This window comes from Pleurodeles waltl, chromosome 7 (assembly GCF_031143425.1).
Source record: "Pleurodeles waltl isolate 20211129_DDA chromosome 7, aPleWal1.hap1.20221129, whole genome shotgun sequence".
Lineage (NCBI taxonomy): Eukaryota > Metazoa > Chordata > Amphibia > Caudata > Salamandridae > Pleurodeles > Pleurodeles waltl.
The window spans coordinates 1,480,145,165-1,480,163,147 of NC_090446.1; the positions used below are offsets into that span (position 1 = coordinate 1,480,145,165).

At 42.9% G+C, this 17,983-nt stretch overlaps 1 protein-coding gene across 1 annotated transcript in view; it reads left to right on the forward strand.

Annotated features, from left to right (window-relative positions):
* LOC138246546 (carcinoembryonic antigen-related cell adhesion molecule 21-like) overlaps nt 1-15,492 on the forward strand; it is a 125,468-nt gene extending 109,976 nt beyond the window's left edge. The window contains exons 6-7 of the mRNA XM_069201212.1: nt 6,842-6,973; nt 10,036-15,492. Of these exons, the coding sequence (XP_069057313.1) occupies nt 6,842-6,973; nt 10,036-10,125 (222 nt within the window). The 3' untranslated portion in view covers nt 10,126-15,492. The remainder of the gene's footprint in view (nt 1-6,841; nt 6,974-10,035) is intronic.
* The last annotated feature ends 2,491 nt before the right edge of the window (nt 15,493-17,983 follow it).

Sequence of the window (17,983 nt, forward strand, 5' to 3'; positions counted from 1 at the left end):
GGGAGCACACTGCCTCACATCCCAGCACAGTTCACCCCAATGCATTATGGTAAATGTGGTACAAAATTAGCACTTCAAAAATAACTGTAGTTTTCACCAATACTGGTGCAGATAGAGCTGTGTATCTCTAGGCATACATATGTGTCTGAATTTTGTCCTTCATCAGTACAGAGCAGCAAACTTTCATCTGGGGTTGCTGGAAATGCTGCCAACGTCTTCACAGGTCACAGTACTACTCACTGGCACACAGGTGCATCTCCAAAGCTAATCAGCATGTTAGCTCAAGGGAGCCTTTTATACAGAAGGGGCTTGGGAGCACACTGCCTCGCATCCTAGCACAGTTCCCCCCCCATACATGTTAATAAATGTGGTGCAAAATTAGAGCGTACTTCAAAAAATGGGTGTATATTTTCAGAATTATTTGAAGTGTAGCTTGTTTAGTCTACATTTCTTTTTTGGGGATTGTAGTTATTTGTTTGTAGTTTTATAAAGTTTAGGAGTTCTAAGTAGGCACTGTTTTGTTTATTTGGGAGTAAAGCATGTGCCAAAGGTGAACTGGTGCTTTAATGTGGTGCACATCTGAGTGAATGCACATTTTGAAGGTTTTGTCCATCATGCAGGTGTGGCATTGGGTAAATTTAATTGAGTTGTTTGCAGTGGATAAGATTAGGATTTGTTTTTGATTGCCATGCAAAAGGAAGGGTTCCTAGTTATATGTAATTTTTAAATGGTCTGGTATATTTATGTGTTGGTGTCTTCTAGGAGCATGTGGAGTATCTCTGGTGGCTTTTTTTATTGCATGTAATTAGATGTTTTAAACTGGGGCTAGATGGTAGTTGGTCTTTCAGGAGTTTGCTTGTGGGTTCCTGAGAACTAGCGCTTGCCTCTCTTATATCTTGTTGAATTTCTCTAACTTCTATTTCTGTAACATTTTGGGGGTGGTTGTGCTCTTTTACATTAATTACTACATTTTTGTTTATAGTTGCCTTTCCATCGCATGCATTAGAATAATATCTAGTACATTTCCAGTTTATAGTTTCTGTCGATGCACATTCTTGGTTGCATGTGGCCCATGTGATTTAATAATTACTTTTGCTTTTGTCGAGTGGTAACTTTGGCTCCTTCTGTCATTATATCTGTAAGTAGTTTAATAATATAAAAATGTATTATAGTTTAGCTTTTGCCACGTTAGTTATTAATATATATAAAAATGCAGTTACTTTTATTTTATTCACATATTTGTATGTTTTGTTGAGATATGTTGCACGTTTTTTAAAACTTTTCCTCTCATGTCGATTCACCATGGAGCAGCTGTTTGCTTTCTGTTGAAAGAGGAAAAAAGTTAGGGTAATTTAAAATGGTATTTTATGGTAAAAAAAATTTGGAAATGGGGAGCTCTGCCAAAATAATTCCTGGGGCATTGTGATTACATTAAGCACAGAAAAGCAGTTCAATCTATGGGCCTGATTACGGGTGTGGCAGTCCTGGGACCGCCACACCTGCGTTGCTGTTCGACCATCACAGTTGTGGTGGTCCGATGACACATTTTGAGGTAGGCGGGCAGCCCCACCAACCTTCGCCATCTAGACTAGGATCTTCGATCCCAACGGGCTGAAGGTGGCGGTGGTTGGAATCGACCAGGGCGAAGCTGAAGTCAGCACCGCCCTCCCGATTACAACCTGTTTTTCCGCCAGCCTTTTCATGATGGTTCCACCATGAAAAGGCTGGCGGAGAACAGGTGCAGAGCCTCACAAGGCTGGGTTGTCAATTGGTGACTTTGAAAAGTTACATTAAAAATAAACGCATCTCCAGAGGATTAAGAATTCTCATTTTTTGCCCACCTATGAAGATTTGAATGATGGCCTTCTCGAAGAATGGGAAGAAAATGTATGTGCAGCATCATTTAATATGATGCAAACACTAATAAAAAAAAGCAGAGACAAAAGGTTGAAAAACTTAAACTACAAATTGTAGAACTTGAGAAAGAGATTAAGGAAATGAATCTCTAAGAATTAACTGATAAAAATTATGAGATTCGTAAAGAAGTGATTAATAATCTCCAGTTTCTATTAAATGTATAAAAATGAGTAAACTAAAACAAGCTGAAAAGTGTGCTTTTTGTGAGTGTGTGTGTAGATGAGTGTGTAGTTGTGTTGGTTGTTGTGGGTGTGTTGTGTGTGGGTATAATGTCAATAGTGTGTGTATGTTGTATCATGGATGTATGGTAATGTGTGTTTCCAGCATGTATGTGTTGTGTTGTGGTGGAATGGTGATGGGTAATAGTGTGTTGTGTAGTGTGTTGTGCAGGTGACACATATGGTCAAGGTACTGTGTGTGCGTATGTGTGTGTGTGTAAGGCTTACTCTATTCCATACCCACTGCCATTGTACAATGTCTATTGGGTCCCGTGATTGCTTCCCCTGTCAGCACTCTGCCGCTAGTACAACTCCTACAGGACTGTTACCTCTAAATATGATCGTCGGGAACCCATCAGTCCTACGGCTAGGAAGAACGAGTTGTGGGTGTCGGCCGCTCAGCTGCAATACATCTAAATACAGTGGTTGGAACAGTGTAAGACTGAAAAAGTACTCAGGTCTGCCACTGCAGCAGATTGGTGGTAATACCGTCAAGATCTAAATCAGGCCCTTAATTTTAAGTTTAAAGATAAGTATTACTTAAGTAAATATGTAGTTGTGGAGATGTACATTTTCATTTTTAATTGTTTGTTGAGAAACTCCAGCAGTGTTTTCTCCTCTTTCAGTGTTTTTGGAGTATTTATTTTCTTTAATTTGTGTGTCTTTTTACATTGATTGTTTAATTGTTTGAGTTATTTTTTGGTTAAGGTTGTTTATAGTGATATTTTATTGGTTTATTTAGTATAATTTGATTTTTTTTATCAGTTGAATCCTTGTTTGGTAGATGCAAATTTATGTTTACTTTATGTAGTATTATATATAATTGCTTTTTATTAAATATTAATTTATTTGTTTTATATAATATTTTATATTGTTGTTCAAATGTTTATAGTTAATAATAATATTATTAGTTTATTTATTGTATTTTTTAGGTGTACTTTTTGGGGGTGAATGTTTAATTTTTGGGAGATGTAATATACTTTAATTTAATTTTAGATGCTTATTATAAGTTTAGGGTGTATTTGAAGAAATTGGTTTATGAAGAATTGGTGTTCTGGTGAATTTTTTAATTAATGTATTTATGAATAATTTTGTAGCTCATTATTTGTGATAATGGACATATGTTAATTCATAGGTGATGATATTTGTGTTTCTGATATTTTTGTTACTGATATATGTAAAAGTTGTATTTTTGTCAGAGATAAGTTTGTACTCCATATTAGTGATTTTTATAGTTTTACATAAGAAAATCAATATTTTTGTTTCCTGTGTTTGTGTTTCTTGATATTTATCGATGTTGGGAAGGGAGGCGGTGAAGCTTCTGAGTGTTGTTGGAGGCTGAGGGTGTGGCATTGCTGCAGGGAGTTGAGGGCCTCAGACAGTGGGACTTGATAGACATATCAAAGCTGGAGGATGTGTGGAAATGCAAAGAAATTGTGCCTATTCAGGAACTTCAATCCCAGTATGAACTAGCTGGCAGACAGTACTTGAGGTACCTTCAGGTGTGACACTACCTTAAGGCACTCTTTCCCCCCGAGACTGAGATACAAGGGGTGAGCCTACTGGAATATAGGTTCCTGAGAACCCCCTTCACCTACACTTCTGGCCAATAGTGCTCCCCCATTGCTGAAGTTGCATGAGAGATGGGAGGGGGATTTCAGTAGACTTGAGGAAGATGAATTGAGGGAAGCCTGAAGGTACCCAAGAGAGATAGTGATTTGAGTGGGTTTTAGGCTGACCCAGTTCAAGGTTTTGCACAGAGCAGTCGGATAGCTGCCTGCATGGCTACGGGCAGCGGGCACACTAGTACTCACGCTATGGGAATGCCCCAGGATCTGCAAGTGTTAGACCTGACAGCCTTAGGGTGGTCACCCCTAACTTTTTGCCTGCCTCCCTCCACTTTTTAGACACTGTTTTTGCTGGTTTTTAGACTCTGCGCACTTTACCACTGCCAACCAGTGCTAAAGTGCATATGCTCTCTCCCTTTAAACATGGTAACATTGGATCATACCCAATTGGACTTTTAAATTTTATTATAAGTTCCTAATAGTGTGCACTATATGTGTCCAAGGCCTGTAGATTAAATGCTACTAGTGGGCCTGCAGCACCGATTGCACCACCCACTTAAGTAGCCCCTTAACCTTGTTTCAGGCCTGCCATTGCAAGGCCTGTGTGTGCAGTTTCACTGCACTGCCGATTCGACTTGGCATTTAAAAGTACTTGCCAAGCCTATAACCCCCCTTTTTCTACATATAAGACACCCCTATGGTATGCTCCAGGTAACCCATAGGGCAGGGTGCTGTGTAGGCAAAAGGCAGGGCATGTACCTATGCAGTTTACATGTCCTGGTAGTGTAAAACTCCTAAATTTGTTTTTACACTGCTGTGAGGCCTGCTCCTTTCATAGGCTAACATTGGGTCTGCCCTCACACATTGTTTGAGTGGTAGCTGTTGATCTGAAAGGAGTAGGAAGGTCATATTTAGTATGGCCAGAGTGGTGATATAAAATCCTGTTGACTGGTGAAGTTGGATTTAATATTACTATTTTAGAAATGCCACTTTTAGAAAGTGAGCATTTCTCTGCACTTAAATCTTTCTGTGCCTTACAATCCACTTCTGGTTGGGTTTAGTTGATAGCTCCTTGTGCATTCACTCAGACACACCCCAAACACAGGATACTCAGCCTCACTTGCATACATCTGCATTTTGAATGGGTCTCCCTGGGCTGGGAGGGTGGAGGGCCTGCTCTCACACAAAGGACTGCCACACCCCTACTGGGACCCTGGCAGACAGGATTGAAGTGAAAGGGGACCTGGTGCACTTCTAAGCCACTCTTTGAAGTCTCTCCCACTTCAAAGACACATTTGGGTGTATAAACAGGGCCTCTGCCCCTTCCAACTCAGACACTTCCTGGAGAAGAAACTTGTAACCAGAACCTGCATCCTGACCAAGAAGAACTGCCTGGCTGCCCAAAGGTCTCACCTGACTGGTTTCTGTGAAGGACTGCTGCCTTGCTGTTGACCTGCTGCCTTGCTGCTCTCCAAGGGCTTGGATAGAGCTTGCCTCCTGTTCCGTGAAGTCTCAGGACCAAAAAGACTTCATCTCTTCAAGAAGGACTCCTTGTGCGGTGAAATCCGATGCACAGCCTGCCAGAAACGATGCACAGTGTACACTGCAGTGAAAATTTCACTGCACGCCGAACCGGAACGATGCAGCCTGACTTCGCATCGAGAAGATCAACCCAGCGCCAGCGTAGCAACTGGAAATTCCAAGCACGGCCCACTGGATCGACGCATAGCTGAGCAGGAACGACGCAGCCCGAATTCCAGAGAGGAATCAACGCAGCGCCTGCTGTGCAGTAGAAAATTCGACACAACGCCCACCGGATCGACGCAGCTCCTGTGACTTTGTCCTGCCAGCGCAGGAAATACACACACCGTCCCCGGGAGTTCTGAAAACCCTGCAACCCGAAGAGGATCCACGACCGAGCGCCAGAAATCGACGCATAGCCGTCCCTGTGTGGTGTATTTTTGTGGTGCTATATGGTGTTATTGTATGGTTTATTGCACTAATACTTTACACATTACCTTCTGAGTTAAGCCTGACTGCTCAGTGGCAAGCTACCCGAGGGTGGGCACAGGATAATTTGGATTGTGTGTGGCTTACCCTGACTAGAGTGAGGGTCCTTGCTTGGACAGGGGGTAACCTGACTGCCAACCAAAGACCCCATTTCTAACAGCAAGTTTTTGGAGGAGGTCCATAGTAAGATTCCTCAGGTCCTAGGAGAAACATTAGGACTGAATGGTAAGGTAGTGCTGTTGGGGATCTGGGGAGAACAGACACTCTATATGCTCCTGTTCTTTAATGTAACCTTGATGGTGGCACGGAGAGACATGATACTGAAATGGGGCCCAACGGGGCAGCAATGGAAGCGCATGAGGGTGGAGGAGCAAATATATATTGCATGTGGTTGCCCAAACAAATTCATTTAAGTACGGGGGTCGTGGAAGGAGATGGATGACGTCTTATCAGACAATGAGTGAGCAGGGAGGGGAAATATGGGTAGTGGAGCCACAAGAATCTTGTTTGGCTTTATGGGATTTGTCTGTCACATGCTGTGACTGGATTATAGGTTATATATATTCTGGGCACTGTCTGTGTGGGGGTGGTTGTGTCATCAATGGGGGGATTTGTTATGAGAATAACAGTTTGCCTATTGTATTAAAATTGAGTAAAAAGATTTTAAAAACAACTTTGTTCAAATGATAGCATTTTTTATTCTTCTATTGTTCAGACCATTGCTCTTCGTTTTTTTAGAGAAGGCCAGGATAATCAAAAGTATTGATTGGCTGCAGTTGGGGCGTACACAGTATATACTACAGAAAAAGACTTTTAAGTTTCCTAAAATTAATGCTTCACACTTTTCTGTGTTGGTTGAAATGCCATCAAACAACAAAGTATCCAAAGCAGGATAACAATATATTTAGTTCATTTGCTTGAATTTATTTTTTAGAGAAGGCCAGGATAATCAAAAGTATTGATTGGCTGCAGTTGGGGTGTACACAGTATATACTACAGAAAAAGACTTTTAAGTTTCCTAAAATTAATGCTTCACACTTTTCTGTGTTGGTTGAAATGCCATCAATCTACAAAGTATCCAAAGCAGGATAACAATATATTTAGTTCATTTGCTTGAATTTATTTCAGACTGCAGCACTCAAAGCAGATTGGATTGCAGCATCCGTCTCTTCGTCAACTTTAAGGCACACGCCCCCCGTCTACAACACACATAACACCACGTTCAGGAACGCGTTCATCTCTACTATCTCAGGCGTACTGGTAAGTCTGGTGAAATTTAACTACTGACCCCTACCTGACCTATTCTGTGGCTGGATGACTGATATATCCAATGCTCCTTTCCAAGGATCAGACTTCCACAAAGAGGTCCTCTCCTCTAAAATGTGTCTGCATAAGAAAGAACCATGAATGCATTTCAGTGGTACAGTTCCTTTTGCAACAGTAACGTCCTGTCTGATTGTAATGTTTTGGCGTAGAATGCTCTGTTATAACAGTGCAGTTTTCCCACAGAGAAGTCAAACATGAAAAACTTAAAATGAACAGGATAAAGTTATACTTCTCTGGACAAACTATTTTGGGTGATAATAATACCTTTAAAAAGCAAAGAATGTACCCACCCCATCAGAGTCAGTTTGTCACTTGGGAGTCTTCTTTGATAACAAACTGACCTTTGAAGCACATATCACGAAAGTAGCAGGGACTTGCTTCATGCTTCTGCGTGGGCTGTGGAAAATACTTCCTTGATGCCACCTCATATCCTCATATTAAACCACCAATAGTGCACAGTGTGATCTTGAGTAGGCTCAATTATCGTAATTCACTTCTGTTAGGCACCCCTGACTACCTTGTACCTTGAACAGACTCCACAAAGTGAAAACTGCAACGGCCAAACTGGCCCTGAATAGGCCTTCGAAGTTTGTCAGTCTCGGATGCCCTAAAGGAGCTGCATTGGCTCCCGATCAAACAGAGAACTGCCTTTAAATCGCTTTGCATTGTCTTCAAAGCACTTGGACCTCTTCCTCTACAGATGGGCTTCCAGAAATATTATCATGGGATGATCCTGCGCTCCTCATTAGCTAATCTCATCTGTATCCCTAAATTTAAGAAAATGAGATAAGGTGGTCGGGCCTTTGTAATTAGAGTAGTTCAGCTCTGGAACCAGCTTCACGCTTCCCTCAGACTCTCAGTGAATCTTTCTGATTATAGGAAGGCCTTGAAAACTTGGCTGTTCCTTCTGTAATCTTCTGTCCATCTCACTGCAGTCTATTTTCTCCGGTAGTTATGGCTACTAGCACCATAATACTCTATGAGTGATAAGTACACTTTATAAATACAAATATAAACATAAATGTAAATAAATAAGGCACTCTGGATTGTAGCAAGGACCTCTAGCGTTCTATGATGGTTGCTTTGGACCTCATACGAAAACTCATTTAAATATGGAATGCATAAGGGTTTAAAGAAAACACAAATTTAGTACACAATTCATGCATAGTGTAATCATAAACCTGTATATCTCTTAGATAATATGCTGGCCTGAACCTTCACTATAACCTTGTGACACCTGCTCCTAATACTGACCATGGCCTTTTCCCTAACCATGTCCCTTATCTTAACTAATCCATATTTTCAATCTGATTTCAAATTGGATACCAATCCTATTCCAATCCCCAATCCTATTCTCAACCTTTTAAACAACCCAACTTTATTGCTAACTCAAACATAACTCCAGGTACCTCCTTAAGGCTTAAGATCCCACTGCCACCCTAATCTTAGCAATATCTTCAGTCCAGTCCACAGCCCATGCAGGAACTACACTATAATAGCAACAATTCAATTCCCATCCTCAATCTTGGACTCAGCCTCAACCCCAAATACTACTCTGTTACCAATCAAACTCATATATTAAAAATTCACCAGTTTAATTTATTTGATCCAACTAACACATTGTAATTCTCTTAGGCTCTATATGCAGTGGTACATGGTAGTTGTTGTCCAGCACACAAATAAATACACATTTTGGTTGATATGTTTAACTACAAACACAGGAAAACGTGGAGGTCAGATGATCACTGGTAATTTGCAGAGGTGAATGGACTATGCAGCGGTTATATTGAGTCTTTGCCATATGGAGTTTCAATCAGTTGTGGAGAAGAGTTTTGATTAGTTTCCTGCATAACCAGTTGGTATACTCCCCTGAAAGTGTTGCACTTAACAGTCCTTGATTACAGGGTAATAGTCGTAAAAACGTGAATGGCAGGACATTTGGTAAACCATGTTGTATTTAATTGCAGCGGTAGTTTATTGATAAATTAATCACGTTGGGCCTCAGCCACAAAATAAATCTTGCAAATCTGCTCTGCATGTTTATACCTACATTTGGAGTAGATTTACCAATTGTACGCATTCACAAAAAATTACAAGATTAGCTCTGGGAAGCTGCAAGAGTCGCATCTTTCCATGAGCGCTCACATTTGTATGAAGCTACATGTGCATAAATTTGCATAGCATATATTTATTCATTCGTGAATTCTAAAGAATAGTGTGTTTCCACTTGTTCCTCTGGTGAATTTGCATCTTCTTGGAGAACTACTTCCTCAAGACTGCCAATTTTGGCGCTGTTCCAGCCCTTTTCCAATTCTGCTTACGCTTTTACTCCTGCCATTCTCAGTACTAAAGGCCTGATTTGGATCTCAGCAAAGGGGAATACCCTGTCACAAACGTGACGGATAGCCCGTCTGCCATATTACAATCCCATTATATGCTAAGGGGGTCTTAATATGGCAGACGGGATGTCCATCACATTTGTGACGGAGTATTCCCCCTCTGATATCTAAATCAGGCCGTAAGTCTTAGCCTATGCTTATGGTTGGAATTTGCCTTTCAAACGTTTTGAGAATACTCACAATCCTCAAGGTTTGTGGTTATTCACGTAGAACACCCCCAAACCCAAACATTTGTGGGTGCTGACCTACTTTCCATGTCATGTCCATCCTGGAATGTCCACTCACCACTTTGAGTGCAGATTATCTCCCACACAGTAGTACCCCACACTGGCTATTATATTGTGTTGCTATATTTCATTCCAACTGCATATTTGAGTTTTGTGACTACAGAACTTGGCATTACTATCATTGTATAAGGCCAGTCCACATAATGGGCTTAAATAACTTCTGTGAATCTGACCCTGAGTTTGCTGAACAGTGAGATGATCCAGTGCTCTACCAAGTTATCAGGAAAAGTTATTTGGCACAATGCATTAATCTGAGGGGGTATTCATATATATAAAATTGCTAAAACATTTTATTTTTATTTTTCGACAGCACTCAAATGACACTCTGTCAAACAGGACCGATTCCACTGTGGTTGGCATGACCAAAAAGATGACTAAAATGTCAGCTACACAAGTATAGTCAAGCGAATCAAAAGAATGAAACCCCAAAGGCACCCCAACTCCAGAGATTGGCAGGAAGCATCTGGATGATGGAGCCTGGTTAATACCTCAGAGTTATGAAGATCGTGTGACAGAGCATATTATTGACAGGCACCACCAAAAGTCTCCAATCCAAAGGAACATTAAGGGAAGTGGGGACAGAAAAGGTGCAACCAAGAAATATTTTATTTCAAATTGGAAACTATGGAAAAAATGAAAACAATCATAACAATATTAAGCTCTTGAAATGCCTCACTCCCTCATCCACCTCTTTGACATTTATGGCACAAAAGCATAATATTGAAGAATATATAATTGCCCAGTTTTGACAGCAAGCACCTTCCATTTGCAGTTGAAGCAAATTGTTTGAGTCGATATTAGCGATAGAGTATTATTGAGAAAAGGTGAATATACAAAGGCACAAACAGTGGGAGGATTCAAGAGATCTACAACTATTGTAATGCCACAAATTCATCTTCAGAAACAGGAATCCTTGAGACCTCTGAGCTTCGCCCTCCATGTTCAACAAATGTGTGATGAAATGGCCTCTGCAATGTGATTCTGAATTTTTCTATGTTCCTCAAAACTTTGGGCACCTGTCTTATCCTACAGCTACAACCTTGGATGGTCTTCTGCTTGCTTTAAACTCATCTGCAATTCATTGGAAGGACTGCATATTATATCAAGAACATCAGTTGCAGCAACAAAAATCCCACACCTACAGTGTGTGGTGATCATAGGTCCATTCGGGCTGCTTGATGGTTGTACATCATGATATCATCAGCACAAATATAAAAAATATTGCCTGACAAAAATATGTCTGAATTATCATTAACAAAAATATTGCGCTACAGGGTGTTGATTTTTTACTGGTAGCTTCAAAGGGGTTATATATTGCTAAACAATATTTATGACACAATATTACTGTCAGATTATATTTTGGATACAATATTCTGAGGCCACACCTTCTTGATTCCAGGCTAGTACTAAAATGGCCTTCACATTCACCAGCCCATCCCCATCAATTATTGTCAGAACCCTGATTCGGTATTTGGGGATGATAAGAAAACATCTTCCATAAAATGTATGCTATATTCTTACATCTCATGATGCTATTAGGACTTTAAATCTGAAATATTTTCAGGTGGAGTTTGGCAGCGACATTGTGGAGTAGAGAGCAATAGTGGTATTGGACCAAAACGGTCTGCTGTGCAGAGATTTCTATTGCAGTTGGCTTCTGTTGGCACGGATACCATCCTGTCAATGCTATATCCTGCAAGCATGGACCTAATGTATAACAGTCTGTTTGGACAGCTAAAATAATTATATGAGAATTTATTTCTACAACATTTTATTTTTATACAAGTTTTATTTTACTTATTGTTTTTCTTTAATTCATTTGATATTTTTTCTTGTAGTATTTATAATCACAGAGCACTTAGGGCCACATGTACTAGCATTTGTGCTTGCGATTACCAAAAAGAGACGTTTTGTGAATCGCTATTTGGTAATCGCAAACACGAATGTATTAAAGTGTGTTTACCGCTCGTCGCAATTCCCAGTGGGTCACAAATAGACCTACCTTATCAATATTACTGAGGTAGAGCTCAGTTTGTGACCCACTGGGAAGCGCAAAAATCACAGGAATGATGGACTGTTGGGGTCTGCAGACCAGCATGTCTGTGATTGATTTTAAATAAAGCACTCTTCTTTTTTTTTATAACTTAAAGGAAAATGGGATGCGTTTCACAGAAAAAATGAAACGTTTTGTTCTCAGTTTTTTAAGAGTAGGCAGTGGGGCCACTGTCTGATCTAAAAAATTATTTTAACAACCAGTTTCAAAGAAAAATTGGTCCCATTGGGACCCCTTCCCATTTGCGAATGGGTTACCACCAACTTCGAGTTGGTGATAAAATGCAAATGTTTTGTGACCGCATTTTGGTCGCAAAACATTTGTACATACCAGTGTGAATCGATATTAGGAAGGAAAGCCCTATCATGCCCCTTCCAGCTACTGATTCGCATTCACAAACTGCGATTCAGTAATCAGTTACAGAATTGCATCTTGGGCTAGTTACATACAAAAATGCCTTTTTGCATTCATAAAAGGCCTGATTCTGCGAATTGGGCTATTTACAAACAAAAAAAGCATTTTATATGTGGGCCTTAATAGCCAGACTATGGGCCTGATTAGGAGTTCGGTGGATGGTTTGAACCGTCCGCCGAACTTCCAATGGGGAGGTTGCTGCCACAGTGGCTACCTCCCTGCTGGACCCATTACGAGTTTCCCGCTGGGCTGGTGGGCAGAAACTGAGGTTTCTGCCTGCCAGCCCAGTTGGAAACTGGCAGCAGCATTGTCGCCGGCTCGTAATTGAACTGGTGGTAATGCTGCTGCCGCAGGGTGCACCATCACTTTCGCAATGTACACTTTCTGCGCAGCACAGCAGACTGTGAACATTGCGAGGGTGCTGGGCAGTGGGACCCCTACACTGCCCATGCCAAGTGCCTGGGTAGTGCAGTTGCCCCCTTGCACTTGTTCTCCGCCAGTATTTTCATGGCGGTAAATCTGCCATGAAAAGGCTGACGGAGAATAAGGTCGTAATTTGCAGGGCGGCACTGCATGTAACACCGCCCTGGCTGATTCCGACCTCTGCGACCGCCAGCCCGTTGGGTTCATGGATCCTGGTGGTGATGGTGGTACCCTGGCAGTTTAACTGCCAGGGTCTTAATGTGGAGGTCCGTCCTGGTTGCCACCTCGAGGACTATCAGCCTCGTAATAAGGCCTTTTGTCCTCCTATTGCACAATATTGTCAACTATGGCTCTTATATATTGTCACCAAGAGTCAATGTAGCCTAAGCCCTCCATGTGTGGAGGGACTTCGGCGATGTTAGCACTGAACCATCCTAAGAACATTACAGTCCTGGAAACATAGAATTCATATGCATTTATCAAGTGCAAGAGTCTGAACAAGTCTAGATATGTACAAAGAAATATCTGAGAATTTATTTTCAAACAAATTCTATTTTTATACTCTTTTCAATATTTAATATTTTTTGGGCTTATTCTCATTCTAACTCATATTGTTGCATGCTTTATAAAAAAATCTGTAAATAACATTGGCTAAAGAAAATTGTTAAGAGTCTAAACCATGTTGTGAAAAACACTGTTCGTAACTAAGCAATTTAAAACTAGTGTTGTTTTCAGTTTGGTTCAGATACAAGGGTAATTCTGTGAGGCATAAGCCTAAACATACAGATATACGGACCTTTCGGACTTTGCCCCCAAAAATGTCCTGTTCTAAATAAAATAACAATTTAAAATTTTCTAGGTTTGCATTGTCCATCTCTAGTCATACTCTTGCACAATGTCTGCAAGCGGACACATCAGATGTTGAAGGCTACGGAAGAATGTGCGGATATACACTTCCATTCCTGCTTTTATCTTTACATGGAAATCTCTTTTCCATGTAGAGCACTTCCTACACATATATCCGCTGAAAATATAATTTAAGGAGTCTTTCTACCCTAAATGTACAAAACATTAGTTTTATTTCATGATTTTCCAAAAGCTATTAGTGTGGTAAATTCACCGGGAGTGTTTATAAATATCCAGAAATTTCAATTGATCTTCCATTCATGAGTGTAAATACCGTCAGATCCTGATTTTACGAATTAGGATCTGTCATATATGATCCTGGGTGTCACTTTGTGCTCCTAAAAGTCCAACCTAATTGCACAAACAATCCTGCGCTTCCAAGGAGTCTATTCAGTAAGTGCAACAAACAATTACCACTCCAAAACCATCCACTGAGCATCCAGCTAAATAAAGGTAACACTAATCTTTAAAGAGGACCCACAGAGAAAAGCAGGTCTTTTAATTCCACAGTAATTGATCAAGCTAGGATGAATATTGATTGACGTGTGAGAGGATTAGATAGGTTTGAGTATGAGTTACTTAAGAAATACATTTATATAGCACTGAAACCCTGTTGAGGCCATAACAACTTGCAAGGAATACAGGCGTATGGCATTGTGAAATATTGAGTTTTTTGGGTCTATCCGTCACTTAAAAGTGTGCTATGTAGCCATGAAGTAGAATAAGTGAGCCAGCACTGGATTCTGACATCTTCAAAGAGTCATAAGACATCTAATGATACCAGCCGATCAAAAGTTTAAATTCCAGAAAGCAAACTCAGCTTTCTACCCTTCCAAGGAAAAATGTAATAATTTTAAGAATATGTGTAACTTAATGAAAAATTGTTGCTATTGTCTTGCTTTATTTTTTATTACACTTAAATACAATATACAGGTTATTACATTACAACTTTCATTAAATACTCATTTTGAAGTTACAATCTTATCAATAAAAAGACAAATCTACAGGATACCCCTCAGCTTCAAGGTGAAATTTCAGACTAACTTTTGCATTTGAAAAAATTGTGAATGTATCAATTTCTGTAGGGATTTTGTTCCAGAGCTCAAACTTTTTTTCACCAACCATTTTCGGCTAGAGTTACAGGATCCTATTTATTTTGGGTAAATGTCACCCCAAGGTCCCTATTAATCCCTTTGCAAAAAGTAGATTTTTTCAATGAAAGAAATAGGCGCCTTTTTGTCACATCAATTGTAAAACCATTTTTTTATCATTCAATTTACAACATTCTTTAGGTCCGCTCATCTACTCTACTGCAGTGCTTAATGTGTGCTGGTGTTTTCCGCTGCTCGGCACTGTAGAGTCCAGCTGGACTCATTCTAGTCTTTCTGCCAGCCACTCTGCTGAGGGCTGGTCTTACTTGTGTAACCTACACCCACCCAACACAGGCGTCACCAGTCAGGTGACCCTGCCAATAAAAGGGGCCGGGCGCACGTGCCTGAGGCCAGTTCAGTACTACCCTACCACCGTGTCTGCGTCCCTTTACTTACCACCATGAGGGCCTAGGGCCCCACATTACAATGGCGACGAAGGTGGGATCTGCAACCCCACGTGGTTGCAGACATGAACCTAATCGGTGGAGGAAAGAGAAGTGAGGCCGTCGGAGCCCCAGACCCATTGGTACCAAGGAAGGGGGTGAGTGCTGTCGATCACAGCTTCCCGCAGCGCTGCCAAAGGCTGCGGTGTCGAAAATAAGTAAAGCGCTGTGAGGCGCCCAGTGCTGGGTTACCGGTGCCCGTGAAGAACGTGGTGCGATCGGGCACCGAGAGTGCAGAAAAGACCAGGGACCGTTTTAGTTTTTCATTTAAAGTAGCGCTGTAGTGCGCCGTGAGGAGAAGTTGGCAAAAGGTGCCGGGGCCGGTCGCCCCTTTTCATTTTAATAATGGTGCACTCTCGCACCGAAGGAAATTTGCCCAGGGCCGCCCCCACCACAAAAATGCTGGAAAACGTCCGCAGCACGGAGGACTGCTGCAGCCGCAACGTAAGGTCCCCGACGGTGCTGGCATGCACCACAAACTAAAAGGAAATGCCCAGGGGCTGCCCCCCCCCCCCCCCCCTTGTCCTGGCAGGAATTGAAGAAAGTGGTGCAGACACGCACCGAAATAATTTAAAATTGCATGGTGCAGACACGCACCAGGTGCCCAGGGCCGCGCCCCCATCTCACAGCAACTGAATGACGGAGTGAGGTGCTCACACGCACCTAGAAAAGAAAAAAACAGTACCCGGAGCCCCCAACCCCCTCACTGAAATTCGTGCCATCTGCACGCCTCTTCAAACGAGGCTGTGCTGTTTTACAAAAAAAAGTGGACAGAAGAAGAAAAAAAAACACAGAAAGGAAAAGAGAGAAGAGAAAAGGGAGAGATGAGAAAATGAGTAAAATGAACTTACCTGCATGCCTCCTCCAGCAGCGTGGCTCCTCAGCATTGTTTTACCAAGTCTGCTTCAAACCAAACAAACAAGGCCGGTCGGGAGAAAGACTGTCTTGAAGCTAGAAAAAAAAAGTGCACTACTGGCATCCAGTGGCCAGAGTTGGTATTGCACCCTATTTCTGTTTTTAAAGGGAAAAGAAGCTTGGATGAAGGCATGTTTACAGCAGCACCTTCAGAAAGTGACTGCTCCAAACCCAGAGTGCGCCCGTGGACAGAAACGGCGCAGAAGACGGAAACGGCGAGGAAGAAGGAAGCGACACTGGAAAAGAGAAGGAGAAGACTGCAGCTGTCCCAGCCAAGCTGCAACGGTGAGAAACGGACGCAAGTGCCACGTGAGGTATGAAGAGAGCGCGCATGGTCTGCGCAGCCCCTGGTGGCCGTCCGCCGCCACCGACGAAAGAACGGCACATGCCCCAGCAGTGATGGTCATCACCGCAGGACAAGAAAGGGACATGCCAGGTGTTGTCACAGGACGCCCAGAAAAAAAAAGAGACTGACACGTGCACAGCGTGCACAGAGAGCTGCGCCCAAGAATGTGACGACATGGGTAAAGTCCGTGAAGATGGAGAGAGTACCCGAGAGCGTGACGTAACGCACGGGAAAAGAGGCCATGTCAGCTGGCCACACAATGACGGAAGATGGCCACTGTTGGCCCATCAGTGAGCAGGTCATCTGAACTGACCAACCCTACCAGAGCAGATGGCAGGAGTGAGCGCCGTAACAGCGCAGCCTCGAGGCGCAAGAGCGGCGCCCTCGAGTGAAGAGAAGGAGGAAGAGAGTGGGGACCCTCCTGCCAGAGAGAGGTCCACCAAGAGGATCCGGGAACGGACCAGACCGGGAGAGGTCTGCCTGAAGAGCAGATCATGTCCTACCCTCAGGACTCAGCCCGTGAGAGGCTGCGATCGAGCAAGATGCACCAGAGGAGGTGCAGTGATAGGTCCATGTGACGCAGCATGCGACCTGTGGCACAACGCCACATCGAGGACAAAGAGGAAGATGTACCAGCAGAGGTGCAGCGCAAGGTCCATGTGCCGCAACATGTGACCTGTGGCACGACACCACACCAAGGAGAAGAGAGAGTGGCACGATGCCAACAAGAAATGATGAGAGGAGTGTGACAGACCGGTCACACCACAGATCAACTCCATCGCAGGTGTGAAAGTGGAAGGAAGTAGAGTGACACAACTGAGGACTCGTGCGAGCAGATGAGGAGGTACCCATCAGTACAAGACAGTCATCGGGGTGAGCAGACGTCACTGAAGACAGCGATGCGGGTGGTCCCCCACGCTTCCCAGTACGACCGTCCTGTCACCTGTCACCGGCTGCTTGGCTGTGATGGCATCCCTGACGCCGACTGCACAGGCCACACAAGACCCGCCGTGGCCCCTATGTCCATCAAGTGGTCCTTCCGCTGACGAAGCCGCCGCCACCTGTTTGATCTGCAAAAGGATGAAAAAAAAACATCATCATCATGATGTGGTGCATCGTCCAATCATCGAAGGAGGAGCATAGCACCACCTGAGTGGAGACAGTCAGCAACAAGAACCGACGCTGACAAGGCATGTCTGGCAACGTAGAAACTTATCATCTGAACACTTGCCATGAGCTCCGTGAACCAGACGCCTGCCGGTGAGAGCAGACCAGATCATTTGGACCATCCACCCTTGGGGTTGCACAAGACTAGGACGTGGCCCTGTTGGGAGTTCAGAGAGACTCCTTTGGCGTGGCCGATGTTGGCCCGCACAGCCCACGCAGTCCCGTCGCAATCCAGGGACAAGGGCCTCCAACAAATTCCTGTGAGAGCGGAATATCGCTGAGAGAGAAGGCATCTGAGACAGCTCCACGTCAGGCATCCGGAAGCACGGAGGTCTCATATCAAGAGACTGGTCACCTGAAGACTTTGCACCGTGGCCAGAACACCTGAATCCGGATGGCTCGAGCAAGCGGACCCTGCATCAACAACCCTTGTGGCTCCA